Raw genomic sequence first — 19978 nt, forward strand, 5'->3', positions numbered from 1 at the left:
CTTCAGTCTTTGTCTTTACTGTTTTAATGATTCTGGTAGTTTGGATTCTTGCTCGTATTATTTTACTACTCATATGTATATGTCATCTAGTTGATGAAATAAATGTTTGGTTTTGTTAAAAGCTTTATTTATTTCCTTAGCCATTAACCAGATGCTGATGATTTGAAGATTTTGTTTCATCTACCTACAGAGTAATTAACTTAATATTTACTGTCTATTACTTCCTTTCGGTTATCAAAATCAGAAACATTAGTTTAATTTTCCAAGACAAATATGGTTTAGTAGATTAAAAAAACAAGCCATCTTTGGTGATCAGTTTGTTTGCCCAGATTATTAATTTTTTAGGTTGCTAAATGATTTATAGAATGCAATTTTTGAAAAAAAAAGATTTACCTTGCAACTTAACTTGCCTTACCTTGCAAAACTCGAATTCAATTGAATCAGCTTACTTCAAATTAAAAAGTGTACAAATTATGAAATAGAGGCGGAAGTGAAAATTCGTCTACGGAGGTGATTGACAATCACTCGCGAATGAGTTTGAATTCCATCATAGCATTAAAAATACTATTACATATACTGCATCAAATCAAATTAAAAATATTATTAAAATTAAGGAAAAAATTCTACAGAAATCAAATTGATGACCTAAAAAATAATGTTTTTAAATCTTAAGATAATACAAAGAGTATTTTTGTTTTATAATTATTTTGGAAGATATGATATCCATAGGCAAGTTATAACGATTACCCATCTGCTTATATTTAAGCCTATTTTTGCGCCCTATTAAATTTTATTTGATGCATATTTTTTGGTTTCTTTTATATCTTCTTTCCTAAGACTTAAGGAATTTTTTTTGATGATACGATGAACCACCTCCGGGACATTTCTAATAATATTTTACAGTTCTAGTAATTAGCTACGTGAAGAGACGAACGCACTGTAAAAACACTGAATGAAGAGTCTGAGCTTCATATAATCGTCTGTTTACATTCGACTGTTGCCATTCGATATTAAGAAATTTAAGCAATTTATATTACATTAAGGATTAAGCGTTATAAATGAGATTTATAAGGAATTATAGCGTGATTTGTATTTATATTAATAGATTGTCATACTCTAGCATTTTATATATATAAATAATATTTCATTCTTAAAATCCAAAAATTAAAATTTTTTAAAGTTTTAAGAGAGTAATAGCAATTTAAATTATTTCCAACTATTGAAATTACATTAATTTATTAAACATTAAATTATCTTTATAATTCAATAAATAGGAGAATGAAATTTATTTTTTCATAAAAAGGAGTAACATAAATTAAAAATATTTGTAAATTGATAATTTGAAAAGAATGTTAAAAACATATAGAAGACTGAATTCTGACCTTACGGTTGACCACCGAATATCTTGATGACTGTACTGATTGGTCACTGAGTAGTCTATTTAAATTAAATAACTTCAAAAAAAAATGAAAAATAAGCATTTATATTTATAAATTTTTTCTATTTAAAAGTTAAATTATAATTCAAGTATTAGGGTAATGAATACTTATCTTTTTTAAAAAATGAATAACATATTAATCAAATTTATTTGCAAATCGTTACATCATTTTAAACAATTTTTAAAAGAATTAAAACAAAACACATCGAGGATCAAATACTGATCTTGAAATGGGTGTGTTGACGACAGCGTTGATCCGCTGCTCGATGACTACAACAAATTGCTATTATATAAGCGATGTCAAACGTTTAAAGACTAATTTTTTTCGGAATTGGATGACATTTACATGGTAATACTTTTATGAATGAGTATAATATTCTAAATCTCATCTTGAATTCAATTTTTTAACCTGTATTTCTCCCTTGTAATAACAAATTTGAAAATAAGTATTAAAGAAAAAATTTCTTTTAGTTATCCAACATAAAGTATGCCGGCGTTCTTGCATAGGGGCAGCGCCCGTGATCTAGGCATCCCGGGTTCGGATCCCGGTTCGGGCATGGTTGTTCTGCATCTGTGTTCTATCTTTGAGGTGTGTGAATGTACCCCCCTGTAAAAAGGGGTTGTGCAAGCGAATGTGTGAGTTCCATCTTCATATGACCTAGAAGTCAGACTTCTGCCCTCGGGTGCTCAGGGCTACTCAGGCCCTCAGAAGCTACTGCACCCCCTTTCCTTGGTAACGCGGACACAACATCAACATAAAGTATTTTTTTTTCTGATTTGTTTAACAAAAACATGCACTTCTTGTTTTTCCATTTACTATTCCACTAATATACCATTTTATAATTACACACGTCGTAAATGATTTTCGTAATTTTGAAAAAATCAGTTATGGAGGATGAACCAATATCTCTTTCTCCAAATTCGAACATTTTTTTGTGTTTCTCCATATCAACACAGAAAGCCCTGTGTTGATATGGAGACTTATAGTACTGCATAGTACTAATCTTTAAACACTATAAAAATGATATTTACAATCATTCTATTTAAGGATACTGCAAGAGCGTATTTGTACTAATTTGCATTCTCAAATTAAAAAAAAATCATAATAATGTTTCTATTCGTATATTTAATAATACTTCTCTGTCTTTAACTATATTTGCAATTATTTGTTAAATTAAAACCATTAACAGGTGTTTAATGCAAATTATCTTAAAATGTGAATGATTTCTTTTAGAAAATCAAATTATGTTTCTTTAAAATGAAAAAAAAATGTTTAGGAGATCTGAAGAATGAATTGATTTGGTATATAATACTTACGTCAAGGTGTATACCTGCCAATTCATATTTCTGTCCGGGTGGTCTGTCTTCCGGTAGGTATCTGTAGAATTCGACATTGTTTTTGTGCCACTTGATAGAGTACAGCGTCTCATTGCCAAGATCGTATGTGCAGTTGAGCCAGACGGGTTCTCCTCGAATTACTACAGCTGGAACTTTAATTTCCCTCAACTTTAGGCACAATAAATCTAGAAAATAAAGACGAAGCTTTAAGCATATCATATTAAAAGTAATATTGCATTTTTTGCATAAAATTATAAAAAAGCTTCACACTATACTTATAAGAGAAATTAAAATCTTTAGCTCTAATAATAATAAATGTTACATATTTATGTGTAACTTTTTTGTCATTGTTGTTGTGAGCATTCTTAAATAAACAAAATAAAATTTCCTTTATTAAGTTTTCTCACCTTTAATTAATATCGTTCATAGACAGATATATACCCAAAAACATGCTATTTCAAGTTCAAAGAGTCGGAGATTCATCAAATCTCCAACACATGGAGACTCATCAATTATCACACACATGGAGAATTAATCGAAATCCCGAGATCGAAATTTTCGTTGAATATATTGTTTTTACTTTCAATATGAAAAAAAATTATTTTATCTTCCTATGGCGTAAATTTAATAGGAAGTAAGCAAATGTAATAATTAAAATTCCACGAAATTTTTCAATTTTTTGGCTGCTAAAAGGCTTTTTGAGAAGTAGTTGCATCATATTTCATAAGTAGCCACTCTTGCATTTTTATACCTGCGAAGTTTTAATTATTTTAGTTTATAGTGATTTAAATTTTAATTAATTTTAATCACAAGTAAATCTGCTAGTCTATAACAGGGCTCTCATCCTGTTAACCATATCTCAAGTATGATTTTCACAGATTAATTAAGAAAATTTGTTGTGGAAAATCTCATGCACGCTGGTAGCTTGCTTAAGAAATAAAAAAAAATATTATTTGTAACACACTTTAGATGTAAATATATAATAATATTAAAATTATTATGTTTCTTATAATGGGGTACTTTCTCCCCATAATGCTTAAAAGCACCAAAAGAAAGAAAATACGTAGGGGTGCACACTGGTTTTGAATTAAAAAGCGAATAACTTCATAAAATAATGAATTCCTCCAAAGAAAAGCGCCGATAAGTAAATTGTGATTAAATGAATAATAAAATGAGTAAAGTTATTCAAAAATGCTTGAGTTATTAAAAATATTGTAGAATCATTGCATGAAAGAAAATAAATCGATCTCAAGAATTATAAAACTCGATTCCAAAATAGTATTTATGGAGAAATGTAATGCCAAATACAAAAATAAAAATAATTCTGCAGGAAAATATTGACGTTAATTTGTTCATAAGCGTATGCGCAGACAGACAAACAGATTTCGAAATGATACAAATCTTCTTTCTTGTTGCGAAGATCAGACACTAAATTGCATTTTTGCAATTAGTGTCTTGCAATTGTCCTTGCAATTTGTTCTTGGATATACAAATAGACTTGCCACTATTGAATTTCGTCTAAATTTTGATATAAATCTTTCTTTCTTGTCTTGTTGCGAAGGTGAGACATTAAATTGTATTCTACAACTTATTCCAGTTTGGAGAAGTCGTGTTTACAGATAGGCAGGAAAACAGACAAATAATTTATCTCTATATATGTCGTATACGATAAAGGAAAAATAAATACTTTTTAATTAAATAATTAGTAATCCTTATATTCCAAGAAAACAACAATTAAAATAATATGATAATTAGAAATTATATATTAATTCAAGGCTATAGCAAAATCTAGAAATAGCATAAAATGCGACTAATTTTCTAGACTAATTTTTGATATATAACTGCACAATAGTGAATAGTTAAAGACTGTTTCGAACATCTTTCTGTTAAATTATATCTGCCGAAAGAACAATCTAGTTGACGGCATTTAAACTAAATCCAGCGGAATTTACTTTAATACACACAATATTTTAAAGTGTCAAACATGAATAAACATTGTCTTTAAAAATAAGAAACATGTAATAACTCCCTATTAGAATTATAAAAAAAACTATTAGAATTTACATTTTTTGAGATATATTTATGATTTACCTCTAATTTTAAAGGAATCATAATTTGAAATTAAAAATTTCAGTGTCGAGTGTTCAAAATTTCTTTCTATGAAGCAGACATCTTTTCAGCCGATAACTTATTTTGGAATAATGCAATTTGTTTACAAAATATGAATGAATTTAGAAAAGTGTATCATTTTCTTTCTTTTAGTACTCTGCGCACTCTTAAAAGCACTGGAAATATTTAAAGAAACGCCATGTATTTAAAAAAAAAGGTTTGCAGACAGCAAATTGCAAAATTCATGAATCTTTTAAAAAAATTACTTTTGCTAAAAGTCTCGTATGTTTTAATCCTGGGGGGGGGAAAGAAAATTATACTTGACATCACTTTTAACTCGCTATCATACGACATACTTATTTTAAAAATATAAATTTAACTCAAATTAACTTTTTATTGAAAATCGCAGTATTTCATATCTGTACACCTATTTTCAAGAAGAAATTCCTATGTTAAAAATAATTATAACTGCTACTGTAAAGAGTTATTTTTTTTTAAAAAAAATAGAGAGCTTTATCACAAACTGATTTCTATTAGAAATCATACGTAGCATAAATGTACACCGGTTTCAAAGAAGAAAGTTCTTCTATATGAAAAATTGTAACTTGTGAGATTTTTCTTTTTTTGATAAATGTTTGTTTCTTTGAATTTAAAAGGTCAGCTACTTGTTTACATTTAACCTTAAGAATATGTATAAACCATTTGTGATCTCGTGGATTAACTCATTGCATGCTTTAAGGTAATGATTCGAAAGAAGAATTTGGTTGGCATATTTAATCAGTATTATTCAAAAACTTGTAGGCCAATATTTAATTAATTGTATGTAGTGGTCAGACTGGATTCTGAGGCTTTTAATGCTTTTTGTTAAATATAAATGCAAATGTGAGCCAGTTTCCCCTTAGAATTTCCCAAGATAGTTAATCATTCCATTATATTGGATCTTATTTAAGTGTTGCCTAGATGTTCTTATGTGGACTTGATGACAGCTCAGAGTTCACTCGTTCCTTTTATCATGGGCATTTTATTTATGGATTTAGTTAAATCAAGTGGGACGAAAATCAACACCTGAACTATGGGGTAGAAGACATTTTTAATATTTTTTGCAAGGAAGAACTTGATGAAAAAAGAAGGAAAGCGCTCTGCCTTCCTTTTAATCCTTTCTAAAAATATATTTCTCCTTCCTTTTGATTTCATTAGAGTTAATACTCTAGTTTTCTTTCTTCAACAGACACTTTTCACACTGACATGTGATGGTGCGAAAGAATGTGACGGTAAAACTGTCTACTAGATGATTAGAAGAGGGAAGATTATTCCTACGAAAGATTTAACACCACTTTCTTCAGAGAAGAAAAGTAAATGTCCCGGTCATGAGAAAAAGTCAAAATAATCTTTGTTAATAACCATTAATTGTTCCTTTCTTTATTACAAACCATTCAATTGTGATAAATCATTTTTTCCATGTAGTGGATATGATCGCTTTTAAGGAAATATTAATTAGCTCTTATAACCGAAGAAAAGGTGGCATACTTTTGCTGAAAAATTTAACAGAGCAGAATTATTTGCAAGACTGGGCAATAAAATATATGTATGAAGGTTTCAATATAAATTTTATCTCTTTAACTATAAATAATAAAAAATTGTGAATATGTAGGTTCGATTTCTACTACATATGTATGTATATTTCCAAATTTATTATTGTGCTAAATAGATGAATGCAGATGTTTTGCTCTGCTTTCCCATTTTTTTAAAAACAGTTTTGAAAACAAAATTTACAAAATAATATTGCAATAGTAAAGGGGCCGCGGCGGCCTGGTGGTAGGGTGTCGGTTTTGGAACCGGAGGGTTTCAGGTTCGAAACCCGATTCCACAGAAAAACCATCGTGTAAGGGGGTCTGTTGCACGTTAAATCCGTCATGACCAAGCCTCCTCCCGCTGGTGTGGAGAGGGGGGTGCCAGCTCAGGTGTCGCTCTCGTCACCTGACCACGTTTTAAAATTACGAGCTCCGCCCCAAAATAGCCCAAGTGTTGCTTTAAACGGGACGTTAATATAACTAAACCTAATTGCAATAGTAAAAAAAATTCGGATTTTAACAGACCTCTACGTTTCAGTTCTTTGTATTATGCTCGTTTGTGAAAACAATAAATCAAGAACGCCTTTAGTTAGACTAAAGAAATTTAGTTTGTAGTGAATACACCAAATTTGTAGATTGTATTTGTATTAAAGTTTGCTTATCTGATGTCCAATCTTGTACTTACAAGAGAACACGATGGCTATAATACGTAAAGAATCAATTAGATAAAATTTGAGGTACAAATTTAGTATATAAAATGTAGATTCTTATTAAATTTTGAACCATCAACGAGCTGATAGTTTTTCGGTCTATATTTTTCCATGCATATAAAAGAGATAACTCAAAATTATAACAATATTACTAAATGAAATGAGGGTCTGAAGTGTAGATCCTTATCAAGTTTGAACTAAGTTTGTTAAAGGTTTGCTTGTTTGTTGGACTGCATTCATTTAAAAAGGTAATTTGAAAACTCAATGGCTTCAATAAATGAAATTTGGGATGTGATCATGTTACTAAATTGTAGTCATGTGTCAAATTTGGGTCCTAATCGGACAGTAAAAAAATGAATTCTGTTTTAATTATTATATTAGGAAGTACAGAACAGTTTTGTGCGTTACTCTGAAAAATAAAGTTCCACAATTTTCAAAAAGGCAGGGGTATAATGTCTTATTTGTTTAAGAGAGTCTATTTCTTGAATGACAAACCGGCATATATTTATTTAATAGCATTGTTGTCGTTCATGAATTACTAACTCTTATTTTTCATACCCAAACATTATTGACCACTCACTAGTTAACTTAAATTTTCTAATCTTCATTTTCATAGCTAAATACAAAAGCAGCTGGTGAGATTATGTAACTTCTTTGCTACCAGCTGTTTCAGCGCTTTAATATATTCCGACAATGTGTTAATAGCCTTGTGAATTTTGCAACAAAAAGAAGATTAGCATAATTATTATCAAACGTATCCAAGCGGCGAATCGGGAATTTGATCCTCTCGACTTTCTTGAATATTTCTTTTTAAAAATATTGCTTACAATTTGTAGAATAAAATGACAGTGCTAATGCAACAAAATTTTTTCCTATGAGCTCAAGCTCTACTTATTATAAACACTAGCCATTTTTGGCGACCAACTGGTTCGCCGGGATTAAAGCTCGCTGAAATGTTCAATTCAATATTTTATGTTACTTGGTCTCTTAATAAATTCTGCTAATAAATATTTTTAAGCTATAAATTTTGATAGACATATAACTCATACAATTATAGAAGCCTTAAGCTGTTATGTTCATTTTAGTATGTATCGCTCTGATTTTCTATCAATTCCCGTGAAATTCGAATTTAAATAAAAATGATTAAATTTCAATTAATACAAAAAACGTTTTTATGGAAACTAATCACGTTTTCTTTAAATATGAATATAAAAAACAGAATCATGCGGTACTGAAATCTTCTATGATGTGTACAGAAGATTTGATTACAAATTGATTTTCATAATTTATGCAATAATATACAAAGAATTATTCAATAAAAATTCCTTTGATTCAAAATAAAATTTTAATTTATTTTCGAAAGGATTTAAACATATATAGAAACATTTTATTTTGTTTTTATTTAGTCTATGCTTTTACATAATCCTTTGGCCCTAATGAATCGTATTCTGAGAAATAATTTTTATTCCAACTTTTGAATAAATGAAAAAAAAACCCCTCCTTTTTTATTAAGATAGATATGAAATACTATTTTTATAAGATACATAAATAAATAAATAATTGTGTTTTTATAAGGTACTCAAGGTAAGGTATTCAAAATTTCAGAACTCAACAATACCAATTTTTTATTGTAGTTTCATTGAAACATATATTTTTTTGGTGGCGCTGATTAGCAAAGAATATTGGTTACATTTAATTCCCTTTAAATATTAAAGATAAAACTTTATCTCTATGATTCTGACAAATTATCAAACATTAAGACCGTGATATTTTAAACGTTTATTACGTATGCTCTGTTCAATGGCTGCATGAACCTTTCTAATGATGACAGTTTCATAACACCATGGTGTTATTAAAAACCTAGTTATCCTATTCATTTATCTTCCAAACTTTGTGACATTATAACTTATTTTTTTTTATCTATCTTATAAACTGGACAGATTTTAAATCGAATTCTTCTTCCTTGGCTTTCAACAACAGAGTAAAATCACTCGGTGAAATAGTTGGAGAAACAAACTAAACTGTTCATCAAATACTGAATTTCAGGGCAAAAATACAATCTATTGTTGGAAATTAGGTAAAAGAAATTACGAAAATTTAACAAAAGACATTTTTTTTTTATATTTTAAATCTGTGCAAAAATAAATTTTGCACTGTAGTATTTTCAGAAGTTTAACGTAAGGAAGGTAAAACGCCAGAATTTCACCTTAAGTAAACTAATTATTCATTTAAAATTATAATTAAAATTTCGAAAAAATCACTCCAAGGTGCACATTTCCAACTTCTTCTAAAGTATACATTTTGCCAAATTTTGTAGTTGTGGTGTTGTGGTTTAAATGGTAGAGTGCCAACACACACACACACACACACACACACACACACACACACACACACACACACACACACACACACACACACACACACACACACACACACACCATGTTATGAAGAACTTCGTGAAATTATGTGGTACCATTTTTTTTCTCTCGTTTAGGAAGTACTTAAAAAGAAAGTATGGTAATCGCTGAAAAATGTGAACACAAGATTTTGACAATTTCCATCTTTCAGCTATGTCTGTTTGTGAACACGATAACTGGAAGATGCTTTCAGCTAGAAGAATGAAATTTGTATATGAACTTAAAATGTAATTTATAGATTTCTAATAAATTATGAAGGAAATTAATTCAGAAAAAGTTTGTCTCATCAGGTATCCGAGTACAAATGGGCATAATAATTAGAAAAGGTATAGAAAAAGATAAATAAAATTTAATATGCAGGTTTAACACCACAGATGTAAATCTGTCTGAAAATCGGAGCCAAATCCGCCAAGGGTTTGACCTTTTGTTTGTATATACTTTTATAAACATATAATCTGGATAACTCCACGCAATGATTTAGAAATGATTTGGTACATGATTTTTGCGATTGCATTCGTATTTCTGAGACAAATTTTGGTTTCAATTAGTTGGAAGAAATCTTCCAAAATGTATTTTCGATTTTCTGTACCTGTGTGTTAACCGTATCCTAGCAATTAATCATCAAAGATCATTGCCAAAGGCGGCCTATCTCTAATATATAGCTAAAAATTCTATTGTTCTCAAGATCATAGGAATCCGAATATGGTTACTGGCTCTTTCAATAATTCTCTACTATCGCACATTTGAAAGCGCCGGACTATGAGAAGAGATGGATCGAAACCATTCCAGAGTACATACAGTTTATTTTAATCTATCAATATTTCTGAGATTGTTTTATTTCATGCATGTGCTAGTCAAAAATCCATACGTTTTCAAATTCACTAGGAAAAGCTAAGATTGTATTGAAACAAACGTAAAGCCAAATCCTTGCAAACTTCCAATATAATTATATTAAACACATATATCGATGTTTCACATATGAAACAACCTTGTTCATATAAAAGAAAAGTAAATCATTCAGCTGAATATGCTCTTTCTTCAAATGGATTAGGACCTGAAGGAATCCTTTCTAACGCCAAGAGAGAGAGAAAAAGGCAATAAATAGAGAGGAGGCAATCTGAGAGGATGGCAAAAGCTAGTAAGATGCGAGAAAGTACTCCTTCAAATTGATACCCCATTCGATATAATTTATTTAAGAAAGAACGTTCATGGGTGAAAGGGGGAACAGGACAGTGTTCTTTTACGTACCGAGTCTTTCTGAGTGTTGTGTTTGGTTTGAAGTTTTTCTGAGATTGATGTTGGTGAATGACCTTCATTTGTCCTATTTTTAGATATTCCATATACAAAGCCGGATTAAGACCCATTAAAAACTTAGACCTCCGATGCTTATATATATAATAATAATAGATCATAAAATCAAATATTGTGCACAGAAGTTAAGAAGAATTGACAGTTGTTATATTTATGCCAAAATATGAACACTTTTTTCTGCTTTTTATTTTATCATGTACAAAGAGAAAATGTTATAATAATAAAAAAATTCGAACTCGAGAATTTGATGTTTATGTTTCAGGTCTCCCTGAGCCCAAAATCCCATTTTTGAAATTATGTCTATTCATCTCTCTATCTGTGAATATGATATCACAAAGTCGCTTTGAGCTAGATGGATGAAATTTGGTATGCGGTGTTAAGGCTAAATTTGAATATTTCGATTGAATTTTGAACGAAATCTATTTTTAGAAAATGCATTTGTCCGTGTATGAGAGCAAGTAAGCACAATAACTATAAAAAAATTAAATATATTAATCATCCAATGTGTATAAAATTTTGATTTAAATATGTCAAAAATTTAACTGTCTATCGGTCTGTACTTTCGCATGTAGGCAGACGCGATAGCGTAAAAATGCAACGGCTTACATAAATCAAACTTATTAAGTAATGTTGCTATTAAAACTTTAGTTCTCTGTTGAATTTTGATTTCAATGATCAGAAAAAAATCTTCAAAAATGCATACTTGGCTTTGTGGTGAAAGTTTATAAGCCAGTTAACAGCTACCTACATGGGCAGTTGCTTTTGTATTGTGGTCATGTTACTGAGCTGCGAACCAGAAGGTCCCAGGTTCTATCCCCGCTCATAACAAAACCGCAACAGCTGTCTTTAGCATACAGGGAAACACAAAATGCTCATGTGTAGCATTATGAAAATATAAATCTGAGCACTTGGGGCATTCATGGTCTGTCCATGTTTTTAAATACGGTTAGATAACCCCATTATTAGGATCGTATTTAACATATCTATTTTTTTATTTGATAGAGATAAGTTTATTCGACAAGTGTTTTCATAGAATATTTTAATACGAAAAACTAAAAAAAAATTACCAGAGTAATTTGCTGGCACTAATCATATGAGACTTACACCGAGCATGAGCAATAGCATGGATTCAAGACCTGGATCTAATACAGATATCGCAAAAATTCTTGCAGCTTCGAGAATTTTCATATTTTTCTCTCACATGGTCAAATACGTCACAAAAACTGGTTGTTGTTGATCTCATAATCCATTCAATATCCAGTAAATTATCTGTAAAACTTACCTCCTTACTTTGAAACTAACTGCCCGAGGAAGCAATTTTTCTGATTCGTTAATCATATTTGCTTCTCAGAGTGATCATAAAAGAATGTTTCCTGTTAGGAGGCCTCTGTAGCTAAAATTTACTTAGCAGCGGGCGCGAATATGTGAGAAATACACTGCCGGAGATTTTCATTTTAAATCTTTTTGCCGTGAGACGCTATGAATGGATGACTTTGACCATTACATTTCTTAGGACAAACTGATAGTCTAAATTTAGAATCCGAGACGTAAATAGAATAAGTTATTCGTATTTCTGAGAAACGCATGCGATCGTTGAGTTATGTTTTTGTTGCATCTTAATTTCTCTGTTGTTTTAAAAATAATGCAATTTCACTTCAACAAATACACTATGCAATAAAGAAAAGGCACATAGAAGAAAATATCTTTGAATGCTTTTTTGGAAGAATATATTGAATGAGTAACCTCTAACTTTTTTAAAAAGCAAAATAAGACTAAAAGTGTTGAAAATAAAAACATAATTAGGTTTTTAAAGAAATGAACGAATTGTCATCAGATAAAAAAATCCTAATTACATCAGGTTTACCCAAATGCAACTTAATCTTAACATTTAATCCCTTAAAATTTATAATATTTTATCTAAGAAATACGCATGAGTTTTCCGATTTGTACAGAAGATGCAACTTCTGGATGGTTAATCAAAGGAATGAAACTAAGTTTTATAATCAGACTATGGAATAAAAGGAAAGATGAATTCCGCAAAAAAAGCAACAAAAATCATCGATAGAAGAGATTTTGCCTTAGTCTGAATAATTACAGTAAATGTAGGAAAAATATAAAATTTCTTTAATGTTGAACAATAAAAATTGCACATAAAGGATTAATTCCGCAAGATAATATTCTTTTATAAGTCAATATTAAAGACCATTGTCCCATATGGGGTATTTTATATATGTTGATCTTCTCTACGTTTAGGATATTGCATCGGCCACTTTTTGTACTTTTAAAAAAATGTTCATGGTTCTTTCTTTTTAATTTGGTACTTTAAAAAAAAATTCGCTTGGTACTTTAATTTTTTTAAATAAATGTCTTCCACAATCGATATATGAAATTTGTTTTCCTTTCATTTACTAGTTTTTTGCTGCAAATGCCTTAGTAATTTAATGCAATTCATAACTCTTTATTTAAAAATTTATAGAAGCATCATACTGTTCTAAAATAGATTGCTAGATGGCGCCGAAGATGAAGAACCAAAATTTAATTGAAATCATTCAATTAACCCTTTAAAGGGCCATTTTTTTCTAGTCATATTACTTTAAAATATTTTTAGGCTTGAAATTAGAATAAGAAAAGGGATTCATTTAGCTTATTAGATAAATTTGATTTGATTAATTAATTTATTTGGTTCATTAATAATTAAGTAACAAATCAAGACACATAATTTTGTGTGAGATAAAGAACTGAAGCATCTAAGTTTCTATCTTTCTAAAAAAAATTGTCAGAACTTATGCCAACCTACATAAATTCATACAAAGATTAATAAATTTGGTGGGAAGCATACTTCCCACGGTCCTGGAGGCCGCGGTGGCCTGGTGGTAAGGTCTCGGCTTGTGAGCCTTAGGGTTTCAAGTTCGAGACTCGATTCCACCGAAGAACCGTCGTGTAAGGGGGTTTGTTGCACGTTAAATCCGTCATGCCAAACGTCCTCCCGCTGGTGTGGTGTGGCGTGGAGAGGGGGTTGCCAGCTCAGGTGTCATCTGACAGTGGTTCAAAATTACGTGGTCCGTCCCAAAATAGCCCTAGTGTTGCTTTACAACAGAACGTTAATATAACTAAACTAAATTAAAACAAACCCACTGCCCTAGAAAGGGTTAACTTGATTATTAAGTTCAAGAGATATTGAAACTAAAAATAAAATCTTGAGGAAAACTGACCTATATGAAAAATAACAGTGAATATGTAAATATAATTATAGTTATATTAAAACCTGAAATGAAACTCAAACTAAATAAAGACGTGTAATAAAACAATACAGCCAACTACTAAATAACATCAAATGATTATTTAAAAACTGATTCCTAAAATTGAAGCCTGCAAAATTCTTGAAAAAAATTCAAATGAAAGAAAAGAGAATATATTTGCTCAACTTTTTAAGCTGCCATGAAAATTATGGAAGCAGGAAATCTCTTAGATTATGAACCTCCTTAAGTAAATACCGCTATTAAATTGGCATATGTGAAAGTTATCTTCGGTAGATAGCCAAATCTAAGTCGAGTCAAACAAATAACTTCTACACAGAAACATCTGTAAGAATGTTCCTAAAGGGAAGCATTAATCACAACCTCTGCTAAAAAAAGATCCAAAGAATAAAGGAAGGAAAAAAGTAATATTTCTCTGGAAGAAGAATTTCTTTTTTTTCTTTGCATGAAATCCGATATGCATTACTGCATTGCGACCAGACAGAAAACCAAAGAGTTTGATTGAATATGTTTCCTACAGAACAGAGGTTTGTTTTGCCTTACAATGGATGATGGGATCAATTGAAATCACTTTTCATTCGTGTCTTATAATTGTAGATTAAAATTTTGTTCAAAAACTGTATTTAATATTTAAGTAGATTTTATAATAACATATTTCTCAAAATGTGTTCAAAAACTCCATTTAACATTAAAATAGTTTTTATAATAATATCGTTCTCAAAGTTTGTTCAAGAACTCCATTTAACATTAAAATTGTTTTCCTAATAGTATCTTTCTTAAAGTTTATTCAAAAATTTTATTTAAAATTGGAGTAGATTTTATGATATCATTTGCCCCAAAATTTGTTCACAAACGCTATTTAATACTCAAATAGATTTTCTAAAGCATTTGTTTTAAAAATTTGATCAAAAAGTGATATTCAACTTCCTAATAGACTTCCTTATGGCATTTCTATGACCCAGCATGAATAAATTTCATAAAGACAGCATTGCAATCTTCTAAAGAATTGATCTCCAAATTTCTATTCAATTAACAAATTTTTGTGCCAGAAAAGGAAGTTTCATATTTGGTAATACACCTTTTTGTATCAGAATACAATAATACCAACGAGCTTGAGGAGTGAAATTTAATTTGTGTTTTACACAATAAATGTCTAAAATTTTGTAAATTTTTATAACCATTTGATCCAAATTTCTGAATCTGTGGTACATATACAACAATTAGAACATTTGATGGTACGATTTTTAACAAATAATTTCAATGGATGTTCAAAACTAGCATGAGAAGGCCATTCTTTTCAACCTCCTATGAACCTAAAAAAAGAAAAGAATAGAGAACAAAACGAATTTAATACCAAAAGTTACGTACCCTATTAGCATAAAATGTTCATTAACATTGTTCGACATCTTCACGATATTGGCCGGCATTCAAAATAGGGCGTAACATCGTGGAGATATCGTACAATATCCTGTGCTAATAGGTTGCTTTACAACTTACTAACCGTGAAATTTCTGGCAATTTTTATATAGTTGTTGTTGGATCAGATTTCTGGTTCCTCTTCGAAGAACGTTGCTGCCAGTGGCGTGTTATGGACCTTAACATTAGTTTTTCTTTAGACTGGAAGTTCTCTGAGTTTTATTTTAACAAAAGAATATAGATCTGGAAAGCCTAAATAATCACAATTGAAAATCTCAATTTAAATATGGTTATCTACTGGCTCATTACGTGAGGTTCCAGGATCCTCCATTTCTGTTGGGTTCTCGTCGCTTTTCATTTAAAACGTAGCTTAAAACAGAGCAATTTTTATCATTTTCTTAAATAGATAAAACCGAAGAACTGTCTAAGAGTTTGAAATAATAATTTTAGAATAATGTGAAGTTCTAAGGAAACGTTTAGAGCAATTTTACATCATTGGCGCCAGAGAGTTTTAAATAGGAGATTGGAAACCTGGTCAATCAATGTCACAAATGCCTAAATCTTTACTGAAATTATGTCGAAAAGTAACCATGTTTGCATAAAATTTTTATTAATAAATTCATTTCTTTCTCTGCTTTTGTCTTTTTTATGGTCCACCGAAGTTTTAAAAAAAACCGTTCTCCTTAAAACAGCGCCTTTTTTAATATTTTATCGTAATCTTTATTATTCTGGTATAATTTACATTTATTTTCGATTACATAATATTACGAATCTATAATGCTTCTTCCCAGCACAGTTAATTTCATAGGCAGTTTCATAGGAAAGGCAGTTTTACGGTCAGCTCTATTGGATGCTTATCGGATACTGGATCAATGAACCTCGGGCTTGGCGACCATTTGGCGACGAATTTGGTGACTTTGGCTACAAAACGGATGATATTGGATTCTTCAGGAATTTCGAGAAGCAGACCAATAGGCAGCGAATTATGTTGATTGTTCGAGAACTATCTGGGCCGCTTTATGTGCTGTTGTGGTTGTTTACGACAAATTTCTATTTGTGGGCTACTGTTTGTTCTAATTGCTGCTGTGTAAGTCTCGGCTGTGTTTGTCATCTGTGAATCGTGTTAAAAAACATCGTTATTTGTTACTGGGCCTGTTAAATGTGTCACTATAAATACACTACAGCGAACCCGTTTGAGTTAAGAGGAATTTCCGTAACAATATGTAAAATCACCCTTCTTAGTTAGGCGCTGGGAACAGATAACTGTACAAAATTTCAAAGTATTTGCACACGAGTAAGCAAGTTAAAAATTGTTTACAACATTTCCATCATAGAAACATGAAACACCTGAATTTGAATAAAAGCGCTTAAAAGTAAGATTCTAATAGTATTTATTTGCACGATATCTATTAAATTTTTAATTGCTAAAACATTGATAATTATAGTTGGACATAAAAAAACACGGTTTGTTAACCTTTGACTAAAGCCTTTAATTAAATTTATAAATGGATTTCTAATGGTATGAAAATATGTTCAATTAGAAAAATCATTTCTAGAGAGAAAAAAAATTTATCTAATTTCTAAAAGGTGTTTTAACAAAGAACCTTTTTTTTTTAATAATTTCTATTTCCTAATAAAAAGAATTAATTTATATAAAAATATGGCGTAGAAAAATTAACTTAAGGAAAAAGAAATGAAAATTATATATTTTTTTTACCTGCGCAACGATACATAGTTGATTGCTCAGTTTTAAAACTACTTATCAAATTTCCAAAATGTCTTAGGTTATGTTAACAAAGAAAAACTCATATTCTTTATCATTTGAATTATTAATTAATGAAAGTAAACGTTTTTGTATTGAAATGATCCTCAATTAAATAAAACCAAAATAAAATGTAATTCATCAGCTTATTTTTTTAGAGAGCAGAAATAAAGATTTCATTAATAACTGAGATTTAAAAATTAATCCTTTGAAAGCCCACCTCTTCACATTTCAATAACACCTTCTTTTATTTCTAATGCAATAAATCTTATAATCTATTCTGATTCAGAGTTAATTTTTTTTTTCAAATACTAACTTAAAAATTTTACTTAACTTCAGATGCTTTTTTCTGAAACAGTGATTAAAAATGTCAGAATGTTACAAAGAATAAATATTTTAGAGAGAGAGAGTGAGATGGTTCTATAGACTATTTATAAGTGAATGTTACTATATTTTATAGCTTATATAAATAAAAATGAAAATTAGTAAATAATTTGTATTTTGTAGGAGGTGTAAGTACTTGGATTATAAATTTATGAAAAGTTCGGTATATTTAGACAACTCTGAATCATATAGCAATTATGGTTATGAAATGTTTGCCAGATGTGGTAGATGGCATTGTGCAAGCGCGGGAATCTCGAGTGTTAGAGAATCTTCATTTCAGCATTCCATAGAACGATTCAATGAGCATAAACAATGACTCCATGATTATCTACATTGAACAAAGTGTGATTTTTAAAGATTCGAATTTCTGTTTTTATATTTTTAATGAACATGTATAGTTTCTGAATACCCGATTTGGTGGATTAGTTAAAATTTAATTATTTCTCTTTAAAGAAAAAAAAGTTTAAAGGAAGTTAAATTTTAAGTGAGGTAGCAGAAAGTTAAATGCGTAGCAAAAAGAGAAGAAGGTAGCAAAGCTTCTAAAATAATACAAATTCCATGTCTATGTCTATTAAAAAGTTTAAAGTATAGGTACTTATGAGGAAGTCATTAAGACCATAAAATATTTCAATGAAATTTTTATCAGATAAAAAGCAGTTGGTTGCCAAGGTTTCATCTTTACCAATAATAAAAATGAAAGTGTGTGCATATCTGTATATGTGTTGGTAGGTTACAGGCTAGGTTGATTGGCTTAGAATTTCCAAACTTCACACTTTGGAGATGCAACTCAGATCAATTTCTAAGCATTTAATTAGAATTTTCATTAATTAAACATCAATAAAAATGTTGATGTTTTTTTTGGAAATATTGCAGCACGCAAATTATTTTTAAAACCATGCTAAATTTAAAAAATAATATATTTTCAACTATGTCAATTTTTTTGCCTATAATCTTTTTCTGCTTTTTACTCATCTTTTAAAAATATTTTCAATAAAATACAACGCTTTATTTCGTTGTTGAAGTGAAATAATTTTCACTGTTGCTTCCAATACTTCAGCATCATTTAATTTCCATTGTTGATGATTAAGATATTGAAAATCGTCTTACTTTTTCATATTGAGTATGTTTCAGCTTAAGGCAAACTTTTAATAATTTTTTTAAAAGAATTTTTATCATAACAATTAAATTTTAGAATTCTGCTATGATCAATATTTTTTGAAGTGCGCCCATTTTTAAACGCTGCTGATCTTCCTGTAATATATTTGGATGTATATATATATTGATTGAAAGTTAGGGAAATGTATAGCAAATTGGAGCAAAAAGGAGGAAATTGGAGTAAGGTATCTAAAATATAAATTTATATATATAGTAAAATTTTAAGGATAAAATATTTTTCCGAAGAAGTTATTAAATCTTACACGAAATATTTAATTTAAGTTTTTTTTTTTAATCCCAGAAATTCAACTAGTTGCGATAGGCGGCTGGTTTCTGAAGTAAAGTTGCAGACACCTAGAAGAAATTGTATATTATGGTATTTTATGTAAAAATATTTCTTATAATAAAATATTTTTTAAATGCTGTTGCGCATTCGCGTGCTGGTTTTCTATGGAATGTTAAGCTGAAAATATTTTCAGCCTAGCATCTCTGCATGTATCAGTTTGTCATGGAATAAACTCAAAATTTTCTCAGAAAAATAAAGGTGGTTACTTTTTTCTTCAAAGAACTTTGAGATTACTTCTGAGTAATTGGGACTTGAAATCGTGACTGAAGTGCATGGCATGAAATTCGAGCAAAAGTTTTTGTAGTAAGCTGACGGAAAGACCAAGAATTTATTTGTCTTATTTTCTGGAATATAACTTGGAATAATATTTAAGATTCTTGCAAGCGTTAATTTAACTGCAAACTTTAGTTCAACTAGAATTTTAAAGAAAAGCATAATGCGATTATATAAACACGAAATTAAAAATTCACAAAACTATGCTCTCATATTTTTTTTAACATCAACATGCCTTTTCATTCAGCGAAACGTTGACTTACAATTCAGTATGAATGTGCTAAAAGAATTCCTTTTAAAGTATAACAAAGCACCAAAAATAATAAGCGTTTTTCAACCACTTAAAAATTTTCATCTCCAAAAATTAAAACTCCTCTATCGTTATATCTTTTTTCACTTCCGCTGGACCTGATATCTTAATGGAAATTTCATTATTACTATTTTTTTCCTTTCTTGCCTAACATGTAATGTTTCATCCAAATTAGCGAAAC

The 19978-nt window shown here is 29.7% G+C and overlaps 1 protein-coding gene across 1 annotated transcript in view; it reads right to left on the reverse strand.

The window, feature by feature from the left end:
• Positions 1 to 19978, reverse strand: part of LOC129988726 (synaptogenesis protein syg-2-like) — a 168266-nt gene that overhangs the window by 72090 nt on the left and 76198 nt on the right. Inside the window, exon 2 of the mRNA XM_056096994.1 lies at positions 2756 to 2961. Coding sequence (XP_055952969.1) covers positions 2756 to 2961 — 206 coding nt within the window. The remainder of the gene's footprint in view (positions 1 to 2755; positions 2962 to 19978) is intronic.

The sequence above is a fragment of the Argiope bruennichi genome, chromosome 10, assembly GCF_947563725.1.
Source record: "Argiope bruennichi chromosome 10, qqArgBrue1.1, whole genome shotgun sequence".
Classification (NCBI taxonomy): domain Eukaryota; kingdom Metazoa; phylum Arthropoda; class Arachnida; order Araneae; family Araneidae; genus Argiope; species Argiope bruennichi.